Raw genomic sequence first — 17995 nt, 5'->3', positions numbered from 1 at the left:
GCATATGAACATTACTGAATGCATTGTCTGTGAAAGTAAAGCCTTTGCATACCTTGTTGTGTTGCTTGAGTTTGAATCAAGTTGATCTTGTTTTTTAAAAAAAAAATCTCTACTGAAGCTGGCTGCTCCATAAGTTTTTCCAGCAACTCACTGTTGGCTTCAGATTCTAGCATTATTCTTGTGTCTCTAACCAGTTTTGTCTCTATCTCAGATCTGTTGAAGGCTTTTCAACCCAAACCATTAACTGACTCATCAAGTATCCAGCGTTTTGTATTTATTGTTTCAGATTTCCAATTCCTACATTCTGATCCTTTGTGCCTTTTACACTACTCACATACAGGGCTACAAGTGAAATATTTAAGTCAGAAAGTAAACATTGAGTTCTGGTAGTTCATTAATTTCAAGTAAATAAATATATTTTACAAAATGTACAAGTTTGCAGGTTAGAAGTTTTGAGATATGGATAAATATGTGTTTAAGTTTCACAAGTGCAAACTTTGACATTACTTTCAACATTAAACAAAGGTGGTTTGCAACAGCAGAATTGACTTTGATTACAGTATGACAGCTTTTAAAAGATGCTTCCTTCCTGTGCAGGTTGCTCGTCTGCACAATTCTGCAGCTTCCGATAAACAGTTTCACCCATACACGTTTCGGTTTTGCAAGCAAATGTTGAAGTACTTCGTGCCAAGCTTCACTGAGGCTGCATCTGGTCTGATACAATCTTCTCATGTTTTCTTGCGCAAGGCCAATGGTGCATCTCAGCAATGGCTACATCATCTCTGCAAGAGAAATAAAAGCACACAAAAATTTAAAAATGGGGAGGGTAACAGTTAACTCCTATTTGTACACTGAAGTGCAAATTACCAACTAAAAAAATGGTTTGGAAAAAAAGTTACATCATACTTCCTCTCTGAAAATGTCCCCTGTCCTTGTTCACAAACAATAAGGCAGAATCCATTGTGTTGAAACCAAGTTAAATTTTTCCACCTAATCTTTCAGTTTAATCTTGAGATTGTGGGTGATGGATTATAATTTATCAAATTTAAGATCACCATTTTTATAGTATTTAAGTGAATACATTTTAGAATACAGGGGATTGTAAACCAAACTAGTGAATGATTGCTCGGTTACAAACCTCATGCTTCACAATCCTGATCAGTGGAAATTGAGGGAAAACGGATTAACACACACTAAATACTGTGGGAACTTAGCAGATCAGGGGCATCTATGGAAGGGAATAAACAGTCGATGTTTCAGGCCGAGACCCTTCATCAGGACTCTTTTCATTGTGTGTTTTGTTTAAGGCTTCCTGCAGCTACAGAATCTCTTGTGCATAACAACAGATAAACTGTCACTCAGTCGCAACACTTCAGTTATTAAACTACCAGACTGTAGTGGGAAGACGGAATGAGATACATTCCTACACAGCTCCTTTCATAGCTCAAGTATCCCAAATGCCAAGCTGGTACTGTAAAAATGTAATTCCTGTTGTAACATAGGAAACATTACAGCCAATTTACTTACAGCAATTGCTGTTCCTGCTGAAACAACAATATTGTACAACCAGTGTGGCAGGTGATTCAATTGAAAGATACTGTAAATATTAGTGAGAACATGGAATTTCTCAATGCTTCTTTAAATATGATCACCTCAGTGACCACTCCAGTACCTGACTGAAAGGATATTGTGCTATTGGCAACACCATTCAATTCACATCGGTCCCCTGTGTACAATGGCAATACTCAAGTGAGCAAGGGATTTCTCCCAGGCTTCCTGATCATTTTTCACCTCCCTGAAATTTATGCAATAATTACAACTTCACTGCGATTCAACATTAACAGATGCATGTCCTGCATTACAACAGTGAGTGCACACTGAAATGTGCACCAGTGGCTGGAATGCCTTTTGGTCATCCAGTATATTTAAAAACTTGCTCTGTAGTGAGGATATCAATAGCACTGGCTAGGCCAGTGTTTACTACCCACCCCTCATTTCTCCTGAATGTTGGACTTTCAAGCCCAGCAATGAGTCTGTTCTCATGCCTGGGCCAAAGATAGAAAGGAATGCAGACTTCTGCTTCTGCAAGAACATTAGTGAATAAGATGGGTTTCTCCATTGGGATAGCTTAATGCCATTAATCTGGCTCTCAGGACTTTGGTGGTGCTGGACTTGCTGAATTTCAGATGTTATTCCATTTAAGAGTCTCGACACTTTGTTATACAGTATATTAAAATTTCCAGTGAATCCAGCAAATTTCCAAGGGACCAAAGGAAATAAATGGGTGAGAAGAAGCAACAGGACCCAGTGTGGTAGAGGGAGATTCTCAAAGTTTCTGGGACAATAGGAACGGCATTTAAATTTGATCCTCATCTGAGGCATAGCTAGTGTCTTTTCAAGCAACTTATCTATGGGGTGCGAGGACAGATCACCGGATAAGAACCGGTGGGGCAAACTAATGCCAACAGAAAGAGACAACTTCTCAATTCAATCATTGCAGCAGAGCTCAGTTCAAGAACACCTCAAGGAGGCAAAGCAACTGGCAGTAGAGATTACTGATTACTGAGTTTTCCTAATATATTTTAAAATTATTGTGTACCTGCTAATGTCTGATCCAGGTCAGCAATCAAATCCTCCAGATGTTTTGTGTCTCCAAGTTTAGCTTTAGAAAAGAAACAAATTAATCAACAAATTGTAAATGAGCAAAGACAAAAGGAACATACTACTTTGTTAATATCAAATTTTTTTTTTAATGCAATTCAGATAGGGTGTACTGCAGAAGGACATGCACATGATAGCCGCACTGCAGAAGTGTATTAAAGCTTCCTTAGCAGAAAGTTACAGAAATCAGTGACCTTTTTCCTGCTATTTAGACCAAGTATTTGACCAGAGGACAACCAAGTACATCCCAACTTTAAAATATTTACTGACAGTTGTGACGACAAACCAAGTTATCAGAAGATTGATGCTGAGGAGAGAGATAAGAGAGACAATGGAGAAACATTCAAAATGCTAATGAGAAAAGAGAGAGATTAACGAGAAAGAGACACATTTCAGAATATTGACAGACCAGTTGCTTTGAACCTGGACTGTTTGCAGTTTGATGGACAGGCGATACCCCAGCAGGGGGATAAAAAGAACAGGCTCGCTAAGGCACGACACACCACGAGATCACAGATAACAAGACCCTGGAAGAGTGGTGTGCCCCCACAAGTTGGTGAGAGTTTGGAGGTCTGATCGCGGGAACCGACCATAGACGCACAGGGTGAAAGGGTATGATCAGCAGGAACCTGGTGTGTGTGCCCACCCTTGCCTGGGTGCTGGGTTCACTGCGGAAGAACGGTCGTATCCGGAGCGGAGGGGTCACAGTCGGTGACCACAGAAGACATTAAAAGGGTTCACCCAAAAGCTAACTGCGAAGAATCTCAAAGGTCTGTCTGAATCAGATTTGCATATCTATCTCTCTCCCCAACGGCACAACAGCGATTACTGCGAACTGTACTAAGCTGAACTGAACTCTGCGTCACTTGGGACTGATTATTTTACCCCTAGACTGCGATAGAGTTTGATTGATTCCTATTACCCTAGTTCTGTGTACATGTGTGTTTTATCATTGCTAACCTGTTGCATTTATATCCTTACGATTAGAGTACTGTGTTACTTATCTCTTTAATAAAACTTTATTAGTTTCTGTTAACCAGACTCCAACTAAGTGGTCCATTTCTGCTGGTTTGGTAACCCAGTTACGGGGTATGTAACACAGTACAGTGGAAGGACCACACAGATCACGGGTTCATGGCCAGAAGTCAACTTCTCCAGGACAGCTAGAAATGGGTGCTGGTATTCCACAGTTGCCTAGTCCACATGGAGAAAAAGAAAAAGTGAGACATACCCAGATTTAAGAGAAGATAATACAAATGTGCTTGGTGCAGACTTGGGTTACAGGAGAAGAAATGCAGAGGTGAAAAGTTTTTGCAAGGCAATCTCAACTGGAATTGTGATTTCTAGTGATGAAGCAAAGGGAAAGGGTAGAGCTGAAGAGAGAAGAGTATTCTTGGATATTGATACAGCTAGAAAAGGTTGCTAAACAATTGGGGAAAGTACAAAAATGACTTGAAATAGAAATATATTGTTAAATCTTTCTCTTGAACTTGTTATCCAGTCTTTGATTTACTTAACACCACCCCCCCACCCCCAAGTTCAACAAAAAATAAAAATAAAGTTATGAGAGCTGCAGAACTGTTCAAGATAAATTTGGACTTTTAAAATCCTTCCGTTGTAAGCTGCATCAACCGAGTTATGGCTGACCACAGACACTGATCCCACACTAGACAACAGCTGAGCCCTTATTGTCTACCTCCTGGCCTGATGGACAACTAATGTGAGAAAATCTATAATTGAGTCAAATTGCCTCTGTTTCTATTCTTATAGAGACTATTGTCAGAAAAAAAATTTTTTAGCAAGCTCAGGCAACCTTAATGTAGCAGGATTTACCAAGAACCCATGCTTGTACAAGGTCACCAGCTACAGGCCCTGTTGGCCCATGTTTAACAATTTACCATTTCCACCACACTTCCTGCAAAGTTACAAAAGCAAAGCAGGAGAAGAAAATTTTGAACAGTTAGCAGATTCTAGGACTAAGCTGCAAACAACCAGTCTGGAGTACATTAATTCTTCAATGAGGAATACTTCCATGGACCATGCCAAACTTCCACTACCCAATGCTGCTAATTGTGGGCAGCCAAAAACAGCAAAACTGTTTGGCCACACAAATACAACAGCCGCATTTATTGTGACATTCACCACAATTTTGGCAAGGAATATTTACCGATCGGCAACATTGGTATCCTGCTTTCTTCCTCCCCATTCTCAGCAAGTTCTGCTCTTTTTCAAGCATCTTCCAATGACCCTAATATTCTTCTTTATTCCATTGTTTGTAGCTCACCTGTTTATATCTACATTGCAGGATTTCCATCTTAAACAATTAAAATTATACCACTATCCCTGTCCTAGCTGTGATGTGCAATTCTGATCAGGAAGGATGTGAATGTTTTGGAGAGGGTGAAGAAGAGATTTTCAGGATGTTGCCTGGATTAGAGCATCAGCTACGAGGAAGGGAATGGACAAACTTGGACTATTCTGCCTGGAGTGGAGAATGAAGAGTGATCGGATAGGAGGTATAAAATTGTGAGAGGCATAGAAAGGGCAGGTAGTGTTTCCACACCCCGCCCCCCCCCCACCCCGGGTGGATATGTCAAATACAACACACAACTTTAAGGAGATATGGGGAAAATTTAAAGAGACATTTGAGAGGGAAGATTTTGTTTAAATAACCAAAAAATAGTAGGTGCTTGGAATATGAGGTAATGGAAACAGACACAACAAACCTTTGAGGCAATTAGAAAGACATGAAATGGGAAGGCAAATGAGGTTAGTTTAAATTGACATCATAGTCAGCACCAACATGAGCAAGAAGGCCAGTGCTTGCTCTATGCAATGTTCTGCAACTCTTCCTGGTCCTCTCTGCACTTTCCCATGGATATCCATGTAAACAAACAGAAAAGAGCTACCAAATCCTGCACCTTTGGTGAATCTCAAGGGTTTCCATGAACTACACAATTGACATCTGGGCTCCCATGGCCCCACATAAAAGGCAGCTAGAGCAGATAATACTGCACGCTACCTAGACCCTACCTTTGGTTGTTGTTGTTGCATCAATGGAGTTCAGCTTCTCGACACTGCAGTTTAAGCTGCTGCTAGCAGATGATCCCGTGCCTGCCAATTGAAAAAAAGGGAAGATGTTTATTTGACTGCCTCCAAAGCATCAGGCCCATTTCAGATAACATATCCACAGAGGTTTCCACTTGCCTTAAAGGGCCGGTCACAGCAAGGATACATGATCCTGAGTGAGGACAGTTATTAGAATCACCTGATTGTTCTCCAACTTGCAGCACAACCACGTTGCTTTCCCCGATTTAATCAGCACTTCTCAGGTGCAACCCACTGTACCCAAAATGGTCATTGTGTTTGTTGGCTCTAAGAACAGCAAAAAGTGGATGGAGACTCAAGAGACTGCAAGTGGAGCAAAGAGAAAGTACTGGAGGAAATTAGTGGGTCGAGCAGCACATATGCCTGGAGAAATGCAAAGGGATAGTCAATATTTCAGGTTGCAACCCTGCCTCAGGATTTAAATCAGAAGAGAGGCAACTGATATGGAAGTGAGAAGGAGGCATGAGACACAGATGTAGAGTCTCAACCTAATATGTTAAATCATCCCTTTTCCTCCATAGATGCAGCTTGACCTGCTGAATTCCTCAAGCGGATTGTTTGTTGACCAAGGCCTCAGTGTGGTGGGCAGCAGTGATAACTGCCATTTTGGATACGTCAGAAACTTGGATTACCTACAAAACAAAGACACCAGCAATGCTGTCTGTACAAAATCTCCAATTCCTCTGGCAGGATAAAGAACCATTCCCGGAAAACACCCCCCAGCACCAAGTTTCTATTACACCCAGGCAACGTTAATGGGTGGTGACACATTATTAGGCCCCATACAACTCACAATCCTAAGTCGGATACAGGAAGAGTCTACCAGTAGGATCATGGGGTCTGAGGGGGGGTGGGGGGGGTGGGATCTGAGATGGGAATAAGGGAGAAAAGAAAAAAAAGTTTGAGCATGTTCTGAAGCCTCCCTATCATTCTATGTTGATTTATAGGAATCTGTGGCTCACAATCACGCAAAACAGAATTGCACCAAAACTCCGAGAGCATGTAGAAACTGGCCAAAGGAGGGCACCACCATCCAATCTATTAAGAGCTTCCTGCCCCAACTGTTTGTTGAGTCCCACTTTAGCCTGTGGCTTCTGTAGTAGTTAACATAGAACTATAGTGGAGGCAACTCACTCTTGTACTTAGGAGACAGGTGCTCACAGAGCTTCAACTATTCATCAGGAGCTGTGGAAAGCAGCATGTAATGGTGTTTTCCCCCATACATACAGAAAGTGAATATGATTCATTCTCAAGTACAAAGGGTGACCACATTAATGAAGTGATATTGCTGGGAATACACTGAAGGCATGTGAAAGCTTAATATGGTTTTCCCCTTCTACGAAAGGGGAAAGGAAAGAAATTAAACTGCAATAATATTTTAGTTAACTTTGGATGAAACAAAGCGTAGTGCAAGTTTTTAAAACCCAACTGTAAAATTAAAGACTGCTCAGTTCTCTTTGTGGCTTTATTTAAAGTGAGTTCAATAAAGCAGAATTAAACCATCATCTCAAGCAGAGTCCAAGTAAAGACTCAATGAGCAGTATTGTTGATAGAGTCAACTGTGGAATTTTATAAATAGAATGTCACGCAAACTTGAATACATTTAACTTCACTTACTGAGGAGCAGATCAATGAAATTAGGTGGACTGTAGTTTTAATTGTAGTGACATTAACAGTAAAACTGTTAGTCACAATAATGGTAATGAATGTACTATTAGTTTCCCATTGGATGGGTTAGATTAAAATTGCATCCTTGTACCCTTCCACTGTCATCCCCAATATCACTGGGATCAGAATCCTTTGCTCACCCTCCGAGCGAGGGCGATTGGAGGTGGGAAACAATCCAATCCACAACTGATAATGGCAAGGGTTATATTGTCCCCATCATAACTCATTCCAACATTGTCAAAGTTATTCTAGGAAAAAAAGTGTTGTGCTTACACATCACCTTTCATCCACATCAGGCAGTCTAATACACTTTACAGCCAATGGAGAATTTAAACAGATTACCAGGCAGACAAAGAATGTTAGAGAGCCTACACAGAAACAAGCTTATCAATTCATTGAGTCAACACAGCACATTTACACTAACCCTATATTACTTCTAGTCTCTCTCCATTCTACCACTCTCCAACACACAAGGTTAATTGGTGTCAATTAATCTATTGACCCATATGCCTTTGGGATGTCAGAAAAGAAAAAGGATGTCAGAACATGCAAACTCAAACATCAGAGCTCAGAATTGAATCTAGGTCTCTGGCACTGAGGCAGCATGTCTACCAACTGCGCCCATGTGCTCCTCTCAAACTTTCTCAAGGCCTCCGAAAACTATAACATTCCTAGTGATCTGTGAAAATCCCTGACTCAAAATGAGGAAGGAGCATACAGGAAGATGGTCGCATCAGGAGCACACAGAAGCACGAAAATAACAGGTACATGGAACACCATCTCCCAGTCTACAAATACACCTCATACCCAACCCAAGGCAAGATCTGCAGGTCCTCAACAACTCTCAGAACGGGAATGAAAGCCAGAATTTGATCCTATGCGAATGCCCAAAAACAAAAAATGCGAGGGGGTTGGGGAGGTGGTTTTTACAAACTATAATCACTTGTATTTTGTAAGAAACAGAATCAAAGTTGCACTACTAATTTTATTACTAAGTAAATAATCTTTGTTAAAAAGATGTTTGCTGAGGGATAAATATTGGTCAGAATAGTAGAGGCAATTGGTTAATGGAATCTTTTACATCCAACTGTGGGAAATTGTCTTTAATACTATATACTGAACAGCCTACGACACAACCTACAAATTTAGCTCATGCTCACCAAATTGAAGAACCATGTAAGCCATTAGGCAAGCCCTACTCAGAGAACAATTTTTCTACAAAAGGTAATTAAGACTTGTTTAGATTAATACTGAAACAAATGGAAGCTTACAATATAACAGTTAATCAAATTCCAGTACAGTGTATACATGGGATTTATGTGAATGTCTATCTGAAAGAACAAATTGCACCATGTCCTTTAGAATTACAATAGACTTCCACTTGTTTGTATTTGGTTTTCCCGTTACTATAAATAAGGATGAAATGTTTCCCAGTTTAAAAGTCTTAAAATAAATTTAGAACAGATGAAGCAAATTAAACGGAATGGCAAATATTTGCCTGTGAAAGTTTGGAAGACTTTTGTCAGTGAGTATAACAATAGAAAGATTTGGACTATGTTATCAGCGTAGAGCAATGTTCCTCATCATTAACCATCCATAGAGAGTGTCCATGTGCAGAGTATGCAGTGATTCTCAATGTTATCCTGAATATGGCAGTGTTCTTATTATGTTCCCGAATGTGGTCATTAGGAGAAATTGAAAGAAAAGTGAGGAATATAACCCTTGATCCAGATTTACTATTCAGTTGCTGGTCATTTATTTGACCAGCACTTCACCACCAATCACTACATTTTCAGAACACCTTTCTGTCAGTTTCAGACTTGCCAATAATTAAGTCTCCATAGGAGAACATCCCAATGATTTAACCGCCCTGTGTGAGAAAGCTTTCTATTCTTCGCAGTCCTGAATGGCTAACCCTTAACAACAATAGTATAAACTCAAGTACTTTGTAACAGGAGATAAATATCTGTACACCAGAGTTGCTCTTTATACAAAATAGTTTACATCCACAACGTTTGAATTTGGTTAATGGAAGTCAATTCCAACAGTGAAACCCAACACAACTGAAAATTACAAACCTGCTCAGTACAAGTTACTGTTTTAAACAAGATGGAGTAATTTGTACTGGTGGCTTCTAATTAAGAGTTAATCTTACAATAATATAAATGTTTGCTGGTACACTAAATTCATTCTCATTCCACACACTGTAGAGAAGGCACGTTTGGTTATAATTGGTAAAATGATGTTTAAAATAATGTAGGAACAAAAGTAGAAGCATATACAAGTCAGTCAACCCCACATAACTGTTCTACCACTCTGAGATAATGGCTGATACTTTGCTCCAGATCGCACAACATATTTACATTGACATGGAAAAGAAACCGTTTTAAGTAAAAACACAACTGCATTACCAGCAGCCTTTAGGAAAGAAAACCAGTGTTTTTACTTTTTTTAAAAAAAAAATCAAGTCCAGCTAATGTGTAGCTTCAGCTCAGCCTCATCATGGCTCACTGTTAACAGCTTTCCACAGGGGCCCAGCAATCCCCTTGGTTTCTGAAGGTTCATCCATCGTCATCGATGAAGACCTCGACACCATTAGTCACTTTGAGACTGGATGAGATGTGTCCGAAGATGACTGGTCAGCTGGTCAGGCCAATTCGGGCACGGAATGTCCTGGCACACGTTGGGCAGACGTGTAGGCACTGCAGTTGTTGCGCTGGTGGCTCTGGACTTGCTCAGCTCACACTTATGTTGTGCTTCTGCAGTGTACCTTGCTCCGTAAGCTTGACAGCCCTTGTGGATGAGGCCGCATCAGGCAGGGCGGTTTTGTGCCAGCATTTCCCCAGAAGGTCGTGTCTATGTCAAGCGACTGCAGGGAGGCCTTTAGTGTGTCTTTGTAATGATTCTTCTGCCCTCCATACGAGTGTCTTCCAGCAGAGAGTTCTCCAAAACAAAAGGGCTGCTTGGGTATGCGCTCACCCAGCATGCAGATGACATGACCTGCTCACCAGGTCTGTGCTCTCATCAGCACTGTGTGGACTGATGGTAGACTTGCTCTGGAGAGAACTTCGGTGTCTGGTACTTTGTCTTGCCATCTGATGCCTAATATTCTGCGAAGACAAGTCACGTGGAAATGGTTGAGCTGTCTTGCATGCCTTTGATATTCAGTCTATGTTTCACAGGCATACAGGAGGATAGTGAGTACCACAGCTCTGTAGACCTCCAGTTTTGTTGCTGAGCAGATTCCTTGATGCTCCCATACAGTGGAGCGCAGTCTACCGAAAGCAGAACTTGCCTTTGCTATTCTGCAGTTAACTTCTCTATCAATAGTTACTGCTCCGGAGAGGGTGCTGCCAAGGTACGTAAACTGGTCCACTGCCTGCAGTTTCTGTCCTTTGATTGTGATTTTCGGTTCTGTGTACGGTGCACAAGGGGCAGGCTGGTGCACGACTTCGGTCTTTCTGACGTTGATGGTGAGTCCAAAGTTGTCACAAGCCGTGGAGAATTTGTCCATATTGACTTGCATTGCTTATTCTGAACGAACATACAGGGTGCAGTCATCAGCAAGGAGGAAGTCTCTCAGAACAGTCTCCCTTACTTTGGTAATAGCTGGAAGTCTCCTCAGGTTGAAGAGCTCCCCATCCACTCTGTACTTGAGGCTGATTCCAGCATCACTGTCCTGGAAGGCATCATTCAGCATGGCAGTAAACATCATGCTGAACAGTGTGGGTGTGAGCACACAGCCCTGATTGACGCCATTGGAGGCTGGGAATGCCTCAGAGGATTCTCCGCTGTCCAGCACTCTGGCCATCATATCATGGAACTGGCGTACCATCTAATGAATTTGGTGGGGCAGCCGAACTTTGACATGATCCTCCACAGGCCATGTCAGCAGACAGTGGCGAATGCATTCATGAGGTCAACAAAAGTTTTGTAGAGTTCACAATTCTGCTCCTGACACTTCTCCTGAAGTTGGCGCATGGCAAAAATCATGTCAATAGCCCCACAACCTTTGTGAAAGCCACACTGTGACTCTGGCAGCAGGCTCAGCTCTAGGTGAGTGACCAGACAATTTAGCAGGACTCTTGCAAGAGTTTTTCCTGCGATTCAAGGTAACACAAACACCCACCACCATCATATCAGAGCATCGATGACTGGACCCCCCCAAACCCCAAATAAATGTCTCTAAAGCCCACCTCTAAATGGAACTAGACACCGCCCAACAACACACACAAAATGCTGGAGGAATTCCAGCAGGGCAGCATCTATGGAAAAAAAGTCAACGTTTCGGGCTGAAACCCTTTGGTAGGACTGGAGAATAAAAAACTGAAGAGGAGATTTCAGATGGGGGGGGAGAAAGAGAAGAAGGGGACAGAGAAATGCCAGGTGATAGGTAAAATGGAGGGTGAGGGATGAAGCAAAGAGCTGGGAAGTTGATTGGTGAAAGAGACAGAAGGCCATAGGAGAAGAGGGAAAAAAAAGGGATGTGGGAGAGGAGCACCAGAGGGAGATGATGGGTTGGCAAGGAGATAACATAAGTGAGGGACAAGAGGGAGGGAAATAGTGAAGGGAGGGGGTGGGGAGACATTACTGGAAGTTTGAGAAATCGATCTCTACACTGGCGACTGTCCCGTACTTTTCCTACACTACATTGACAACTGCATTGGTGCTACTTCCTGCACCTGTGGTGAACTCATCGATTTCATCCACGTTGCCTCCAACTTCCACCCTGCCCTCAAATTCACCAGGTCTATTTCTGACATGTCCCTCCACTTTCTCGATCTCACTGTCTCCATCTTTGGAGACAGCTTATCTACCGATGTCTTTTTTAAACCAATGGACTTTCACAGCTACCTGGACTATACCTCATCCCACACTGCTATTTGTAAAAACGCTATCCCCTTCTCTCAATTCCTCCGTGTCCACCGCACCTGCTCTCAGGACGAGACTTTTCAATCTAGAATGAAGAAGTCCTTTTTCAAAGAAAGGAGCTTTCTTTCCTTCCTCCATCATCAATGGTGCCCTCAACCGCATCTCTTCTATTTCACACATGTCTGCTCTTACCCCATCCTCCCACCACACTACCAGGAATAGGGTTCCTCTTGTCGTCACCTACCACCCCACCAGTCCCTGTGTCCAGCACATATTTCTCCAGAAATTCCACCATTGCCAACAGGATCCCACCACCAAACACATCTCTCCCACCCCACCCCCCAATTCCCCCCCCGCCCCCACCAGGAATCGCTCCCTTCGTGACTCCCTTGTCTATTTGTCCCTCCCCACTAATCTCCCTCCTGGAACTTAACCTTGCAAGAACAAGTGCTACACTTGCCCCTACACCTCCTCCCTCACTACCATTCAGGCCCCCAAACAGTCCTTCCAGGTGAGCTGACACTTCACCTCTGAGTCTGTCAGGGTCATCTACTGTGTTTGGTGCTCCCAGTGTGGCCTCTTGTACATCAGTGAGACCCAGCGTAGATTGGGATTCCACTTCACCGAGCATCTATGCTCTGCCTGCCAGAGCAAATGGGATCTCACAATAGTCACCCATTTTAATTCCACTTCCCATATGTTCCCGCACAGCCTCCTCCACTGTTGAGGAGGCCACAATTAGGTTGGAGGAACAACACCTTATATTCTGTTTGGGTGGCCTTCAAACTGATGGCCTGAACATTGATTTCTGAAACTTACAGTAATACCTCCCTCGCCCCCTTCATCATTTCCCATCCCCTTGGCCCTCTCTCAAGTTATCTCCTTGCCCGACCATTGCCTCCCTTTAGGGTTTCTTCCCCCTCCCCCACCTTTTCTTTCCATGGCCTTCTGTCTCTCTCACCAATCAACTTTCCAGCTCTTTGCTTCATCCCTCCCCCTCCAAGTTTCACCTATCACCTGGTGTTTCTCTCTCCCCTTCCCCCAATTTTCAAATCTACTCCTCAGCTTCCCCCCACCCGACCTCCAGACCAGTCCAGCCTGAAACTTCGACTGTACTTTATTTTCCTCCCATAGATGCTGCCTGACCTGAGTTCCTCTAACATTGTGTGTGTGTGTGTGTGTTGCTCGGATTTTCAGCACCTACACATTTCCTCTTTTTAGAGGCAGCCCAACAAATCAGCACTCACAGCTCAAATACATTCCTTCCTACTCTATTCTCCATTGGCAGACTTTGTTATCTTCATTGCCCCACCCACAGTTTTACTGATATGAGCAATAAAAATTAATTGCAGCCATCTCAGTAGCAAATCCCATAGAGCAAGAATTTTCTGATAATTTGAACTTCTCCATGCCCTCCTTGCAAACCAAAGACTACTTGTGCATTGATATCAAGGTAGCAATAACTCTGCAGCACACTGTAGACAACGTCTAGTATACGCACAGACTGAAACAGCAAATTTGTCATTTGGCTAGTTCAGAATTTAGAACAAAACTATCTGAACTGTACAAGTAGAATATGATTATAAATTCATCACCACTCCCCTCAGATGAGACAACCACATGGTTAGTCATCCCACAAAATGCATTACTCACTTTCTGGGTCATCAATTCCGCTATCCGCAGTACTAGTGGCACACATCCTTTTCATTTGATTCAAGTGCTCCTCATACCGAGCACCAGCTTTTGCAGAGCAAGAGAGATCATCAATGATCACATTGAACTCATTGAGAACAGCGTCGAATTCCACCTCGTCCCACACTGAAAGTAGTTACAAAGAAATCACAATTTGCTAAGCAACTTGTTTAAGTACAGTAATTGTACCATAAAAACATAACAAAATTAAGCTGGAAAGGATGCAGAAAAGATTCACGAGGCTTTTATTGTCACGGGGATGGTAGAGTTTAGTTATAAAGAGAGACTGAATAGGTTTGGATCATTTCCTCTGGAGTGAAGGACATTAAAGAGTGACAATATAAAGGTTTGAAAATCATGAGCAGTGTGGATAGGATGGAAGCAGAGTCTAAGATTAGAGGGCATAGGTTAAAAGTGTAAGGAAAAACCTCAAGGGACCCAAGTGCCGTTTCCTCCTCCATCTGCACCCCCCACCCCCAGCCACAAGCACAGGGCTGGACTAGATGAAATATGCTGCCAGATGGGACTAGAGGCAGGTACAGTCCTTTTGTTATGTTCTGTGTCATATGACATAGGCAATCATGGTCTTTCCATGACCATGATTGTTCTTGCCAAATTCTTCTCCAGAAGTGGTTTGCCATTGCCTTCTTCTGGGCAGCATCTTTACAAGACAGGTGACCCCAGTAATTATCAATACTCTTCAGACACTGTTTGCCTGGAGTCACTGGTTGCATAACCAGAACTTGTAATCATACAACCATCCACCACCTGTTCCCATGGCTTCATGTGACCTTGATCAGGGGTGGGGGTGGTAAACATGGGTACCACACCTTGCCCAAGATTGATCTGCAGTGCTAGCCAAGGGAAGAAATGCTTTCCACCTCCTTTGGAGGAGGCACGTCTCCACCCTGAGGTACAATTAATTATAATGTTTGAAAGATATCAGGACAGGAACATAGATTGGAAAGGTTTGGAAGAATATGGGTTGAATACAGGCAAAGTGCACACACGTGGTAGGTTTTGTGCTTTAGTCCAGGGTGGGTACAACAATAGCATTGGTTAAATTACCAGACTAGTAATTTAGAAGCCTAGACTAAAAATCAATTTCCAATACATTGGCAGTCCTGGAATTTAAATTCTATTAATATCCTGGAAAAATAATTTGAAACAATTTTAACAAAAACCCATTAAATTGGCAATTGGCCTGGATTACTAGTTTTTTTTTCAGGCAAGAAAATCCACCATCTTTACCCAACTTAGTCCTACTAAGACACCAGACCCATAAGTGGTGACTCTTAATTGACCTCTGAAACAGAAGAGCAAGGCAAAGCACTGAATTGCATAATAATTGCTACACCAATGTGGATCATCATCCCACTCTGGGATAAGTAGGGCCAAATGATGACAGAGCAGAGCTACTGCCTCACGGCTTAGTGTTCCAGGTTTAATTTGGACCTGGTGTACTCTATTGTAAATTACCCCTTGGTGCAGGTTAATAGCAAAAAGGGTCAAACGACAGTTGACGGGTATGTGCGATGGAGAATATACGGCATGGGTACAGGGGATGCAATTGACCAAGTAGTTTTCTCTTATGTAGCTATAATGGAGAGTTAGGTAAAAATATAATACATTAGTCCTGGCTCAGAAATAGCATAGTCAGCTCTGAATCATAGTTTAGTGGTTGCTGTTATGCGATTGAGCACATAATCTTCTGCTCTGGGAGTGTTGCGGTCAGAGTTACAGCTCCGAGATACAGAGTTATTCAGGGACAACACCTTTCTTATGAAGCTGGTATGAAAACTTACCTCAAATAAGCGGGTGACGAGCAATGGTATCACCTACCCCCCCCCCCCACATCATTATCTGATCAGGTTTTACTGATGAAGCCCCGTGGATAGAGCACAAAGTTTTAGGGGCATTTATCACCAAGAATTTTGGCACAGATTATTGCAATTTAAACTACCCGAGATTACAGAGATAGGTAAAATAACGACGTTTAAAGGGAATTTGGACAGTACAGTACTTTGAAAAGACATAGAAGAGTCGCCATTGAAGGGAAATGATATTAGCATAGGTAGCCATTATGGATCACATGGATAAAGAGGGGAGAAAAGGGTTTGTACGTGTGCTATATAATTCAATGATTTCATGATTCTAATCTGGGTCATTTACTGCGCAGTAGGAATTAGGTGTGCTAGGAGTATCATAAGCAGGAGAATGCCCACAAAGAGGCTGGCGGCCTTCATGGTGCATTTAAAATAAAAAACAAAACAGAAGATACTGGAACATCTTATCGATGGAATGAAATCGAAAAGATAAAGTTTCAGGTCGAAGTGTCTTCTGCCTGCATTCTTAACTGGCATAACGGTCGTGGGTGCGAAAAGGGCGGCTGCAGGAACCTTGTGGTTCAGCTAGCAGATAAACTTTCATTGTGCACCACAGGGCGAGGCAAACAACGCACCTGGTTGCAGATAGAGCATGTCGCTTGTGCTGGATCTCAGAGTCAGTAGGATAACCACCTTCTCTCCAAATTATCTTCCTACCACTGGCTCTACGTACCTAACTGGCTGGCGGATTTTGACTACAGCAGAAACAAATGCCGGCCACTCCCAACATTGGCAGATTTATTGAATTGGGGCTGGTTAATCCTCGGTCGAGACCATGGAAACAAAACCGCCAGACTATTAGGAAACAAATAAAAACACCAGAATTTGTGGAGGAGCCCAATCTACTCTGTAAATTTGCACTGTAAGCTTTAACTACTCGCTGCGAAGAGCAAGATTTGGGCTTCGCGTGGCGTCCACACCTGGAAACTAATAAAGCATCTTACAGGGGGATGAGGACAGGACAGAGAACAGCAGGTTAGTTCTGCGGTTGGGCAGAAGCGGCCAGCCAATCGGATGAATATTGTTAGAAGTTTATTGCAAATGGTTGTTAGCGATCTGAACATGTACGGGTGTGGAATTTTGAGAGGGAGAGCAGAAGCTCACATTTTGGGTTAACTCTTCCTATACCTAAACTTTCAGTATTCCATGTCCGTCCTGACATTGGAACTCAGGTACCACCCATTCCGGGCTGGAGCCAAGGTAAAGCGAGGAGTGTCTCCGATAATTCATTGTGTAAGGTCGGAACCAGGCTGACCAATGCCGGCCCCGGTACCAGCACCATCCTCGCCCTATCCTTATGCTAGACTCAGCCAGACTTGGTACCAAACCCTGACAGTCAGTCTCAGGCAGTATCATCCAAGGGTCAATTTTAATTACAGTAGGAGTTTATCAGAGACACCCCGTTCTAAAGACAGCTTCAATCAATCCCAGTCCCCAGACCCAGAACTAAGGAAGCTCTTCGAGTCCCAGTGCCCGACCCAATGTCAAATCCCTACCTCCGCCAGTCTCAGATTAACCCTGTACCAGTATGTAGATTTATTTTCTTACCGGATTTGCCTGCGTCGGGTGAACTCATGGTGCCAAAGCCCGCTCCACTTCTCACGCCGTCTCTGCAGATCGCTAATTTAAATGTTTCTCATATTCCCGCCCCGAAGCTCCATATGACCAACCACAGGCCCGAACTATGTTGCTTTGTCTACCCTCCAGCCAATCGGTCTAAAGAATCAGGGTGGAGGCAGAAACCAATGTGTTGTCATAGAAGGAAACGTCACGGAGGAAGATCTCCACTCGTCATGGGATATCTTATACTCTGCCGAAATTTGTAAAGTGATCTCCCCGTGATTGCGGGGGTTTCCTCCCACAGTCCAAAAATGTACCTGTTGGTAAATTATCCGGTGATCAGACTTGGGTGAGATCAGGGTTGCTGGGAGGCGGCTTGAAGGGCTATTCCTCGTTTGTGTGTGAGTAAAGAAAGCAGATGACTCTAGAGGGTCATTCGAGGGCAAATAGACTCTGACTGAACCTGGACAACAAATCCCCACGAACAATTAATCAGTTCCACTCGTTTCCAATGGGGTAACGCAGAAATACAGAAATCAGAAATTGCT

General features: G+C 42.9%; 1 protein-coding gene across 1 annotated transcript; it reads right to left on the bottom strand.

Moving 5' to 3' along the window:
* Nucleotides 1-265: 265 nt before the first annotated feature.
* Nucleotides 266-17517, bottom strand: LOC134353303 (regulator of cell cycle RGCC-like). Its single transcript, XM_063061338.1, has 5 exons — nt 17436-17517; nt 13963-14127; nt 5695-5775; nt 2600-2662; nt 266-782 (listed from the first exon to the last, which is right to left on the bottom strand). Exons 1-5 carry the CDS (start codon nt 17461-17463, stop codon nt 772-774), a joined length of 348 nt encoding a protein of 115 aa, XP_062917408.1. The 5' UTR covers nt 17464-17517; the 3' UTR covers nt 266-771.
* Nucleotides 17518-17995: the final 478 nt, after the last annotated feature.

This window comes from Mobula hypostoma, chromosome 10 (genome assembly GCF_963921235.1).
Source record: "Mobula hypostoma chromosome 10, sMobHyp1.1, whole genome shotgun sequence".
Taxonomy (NCBI): domain Eukaryota; kingdom Metazoa; phylum Chordata; class Chondrichthyes; order Myliobatiformes; family Myliobatidae; genus Mobula; species Mobula hypostoma.
The sequence above is the reverse complement of the archived record's forward strand: the minus strand, read 5'-3'. Positions and strand labels throughout refer to the sequence as shown.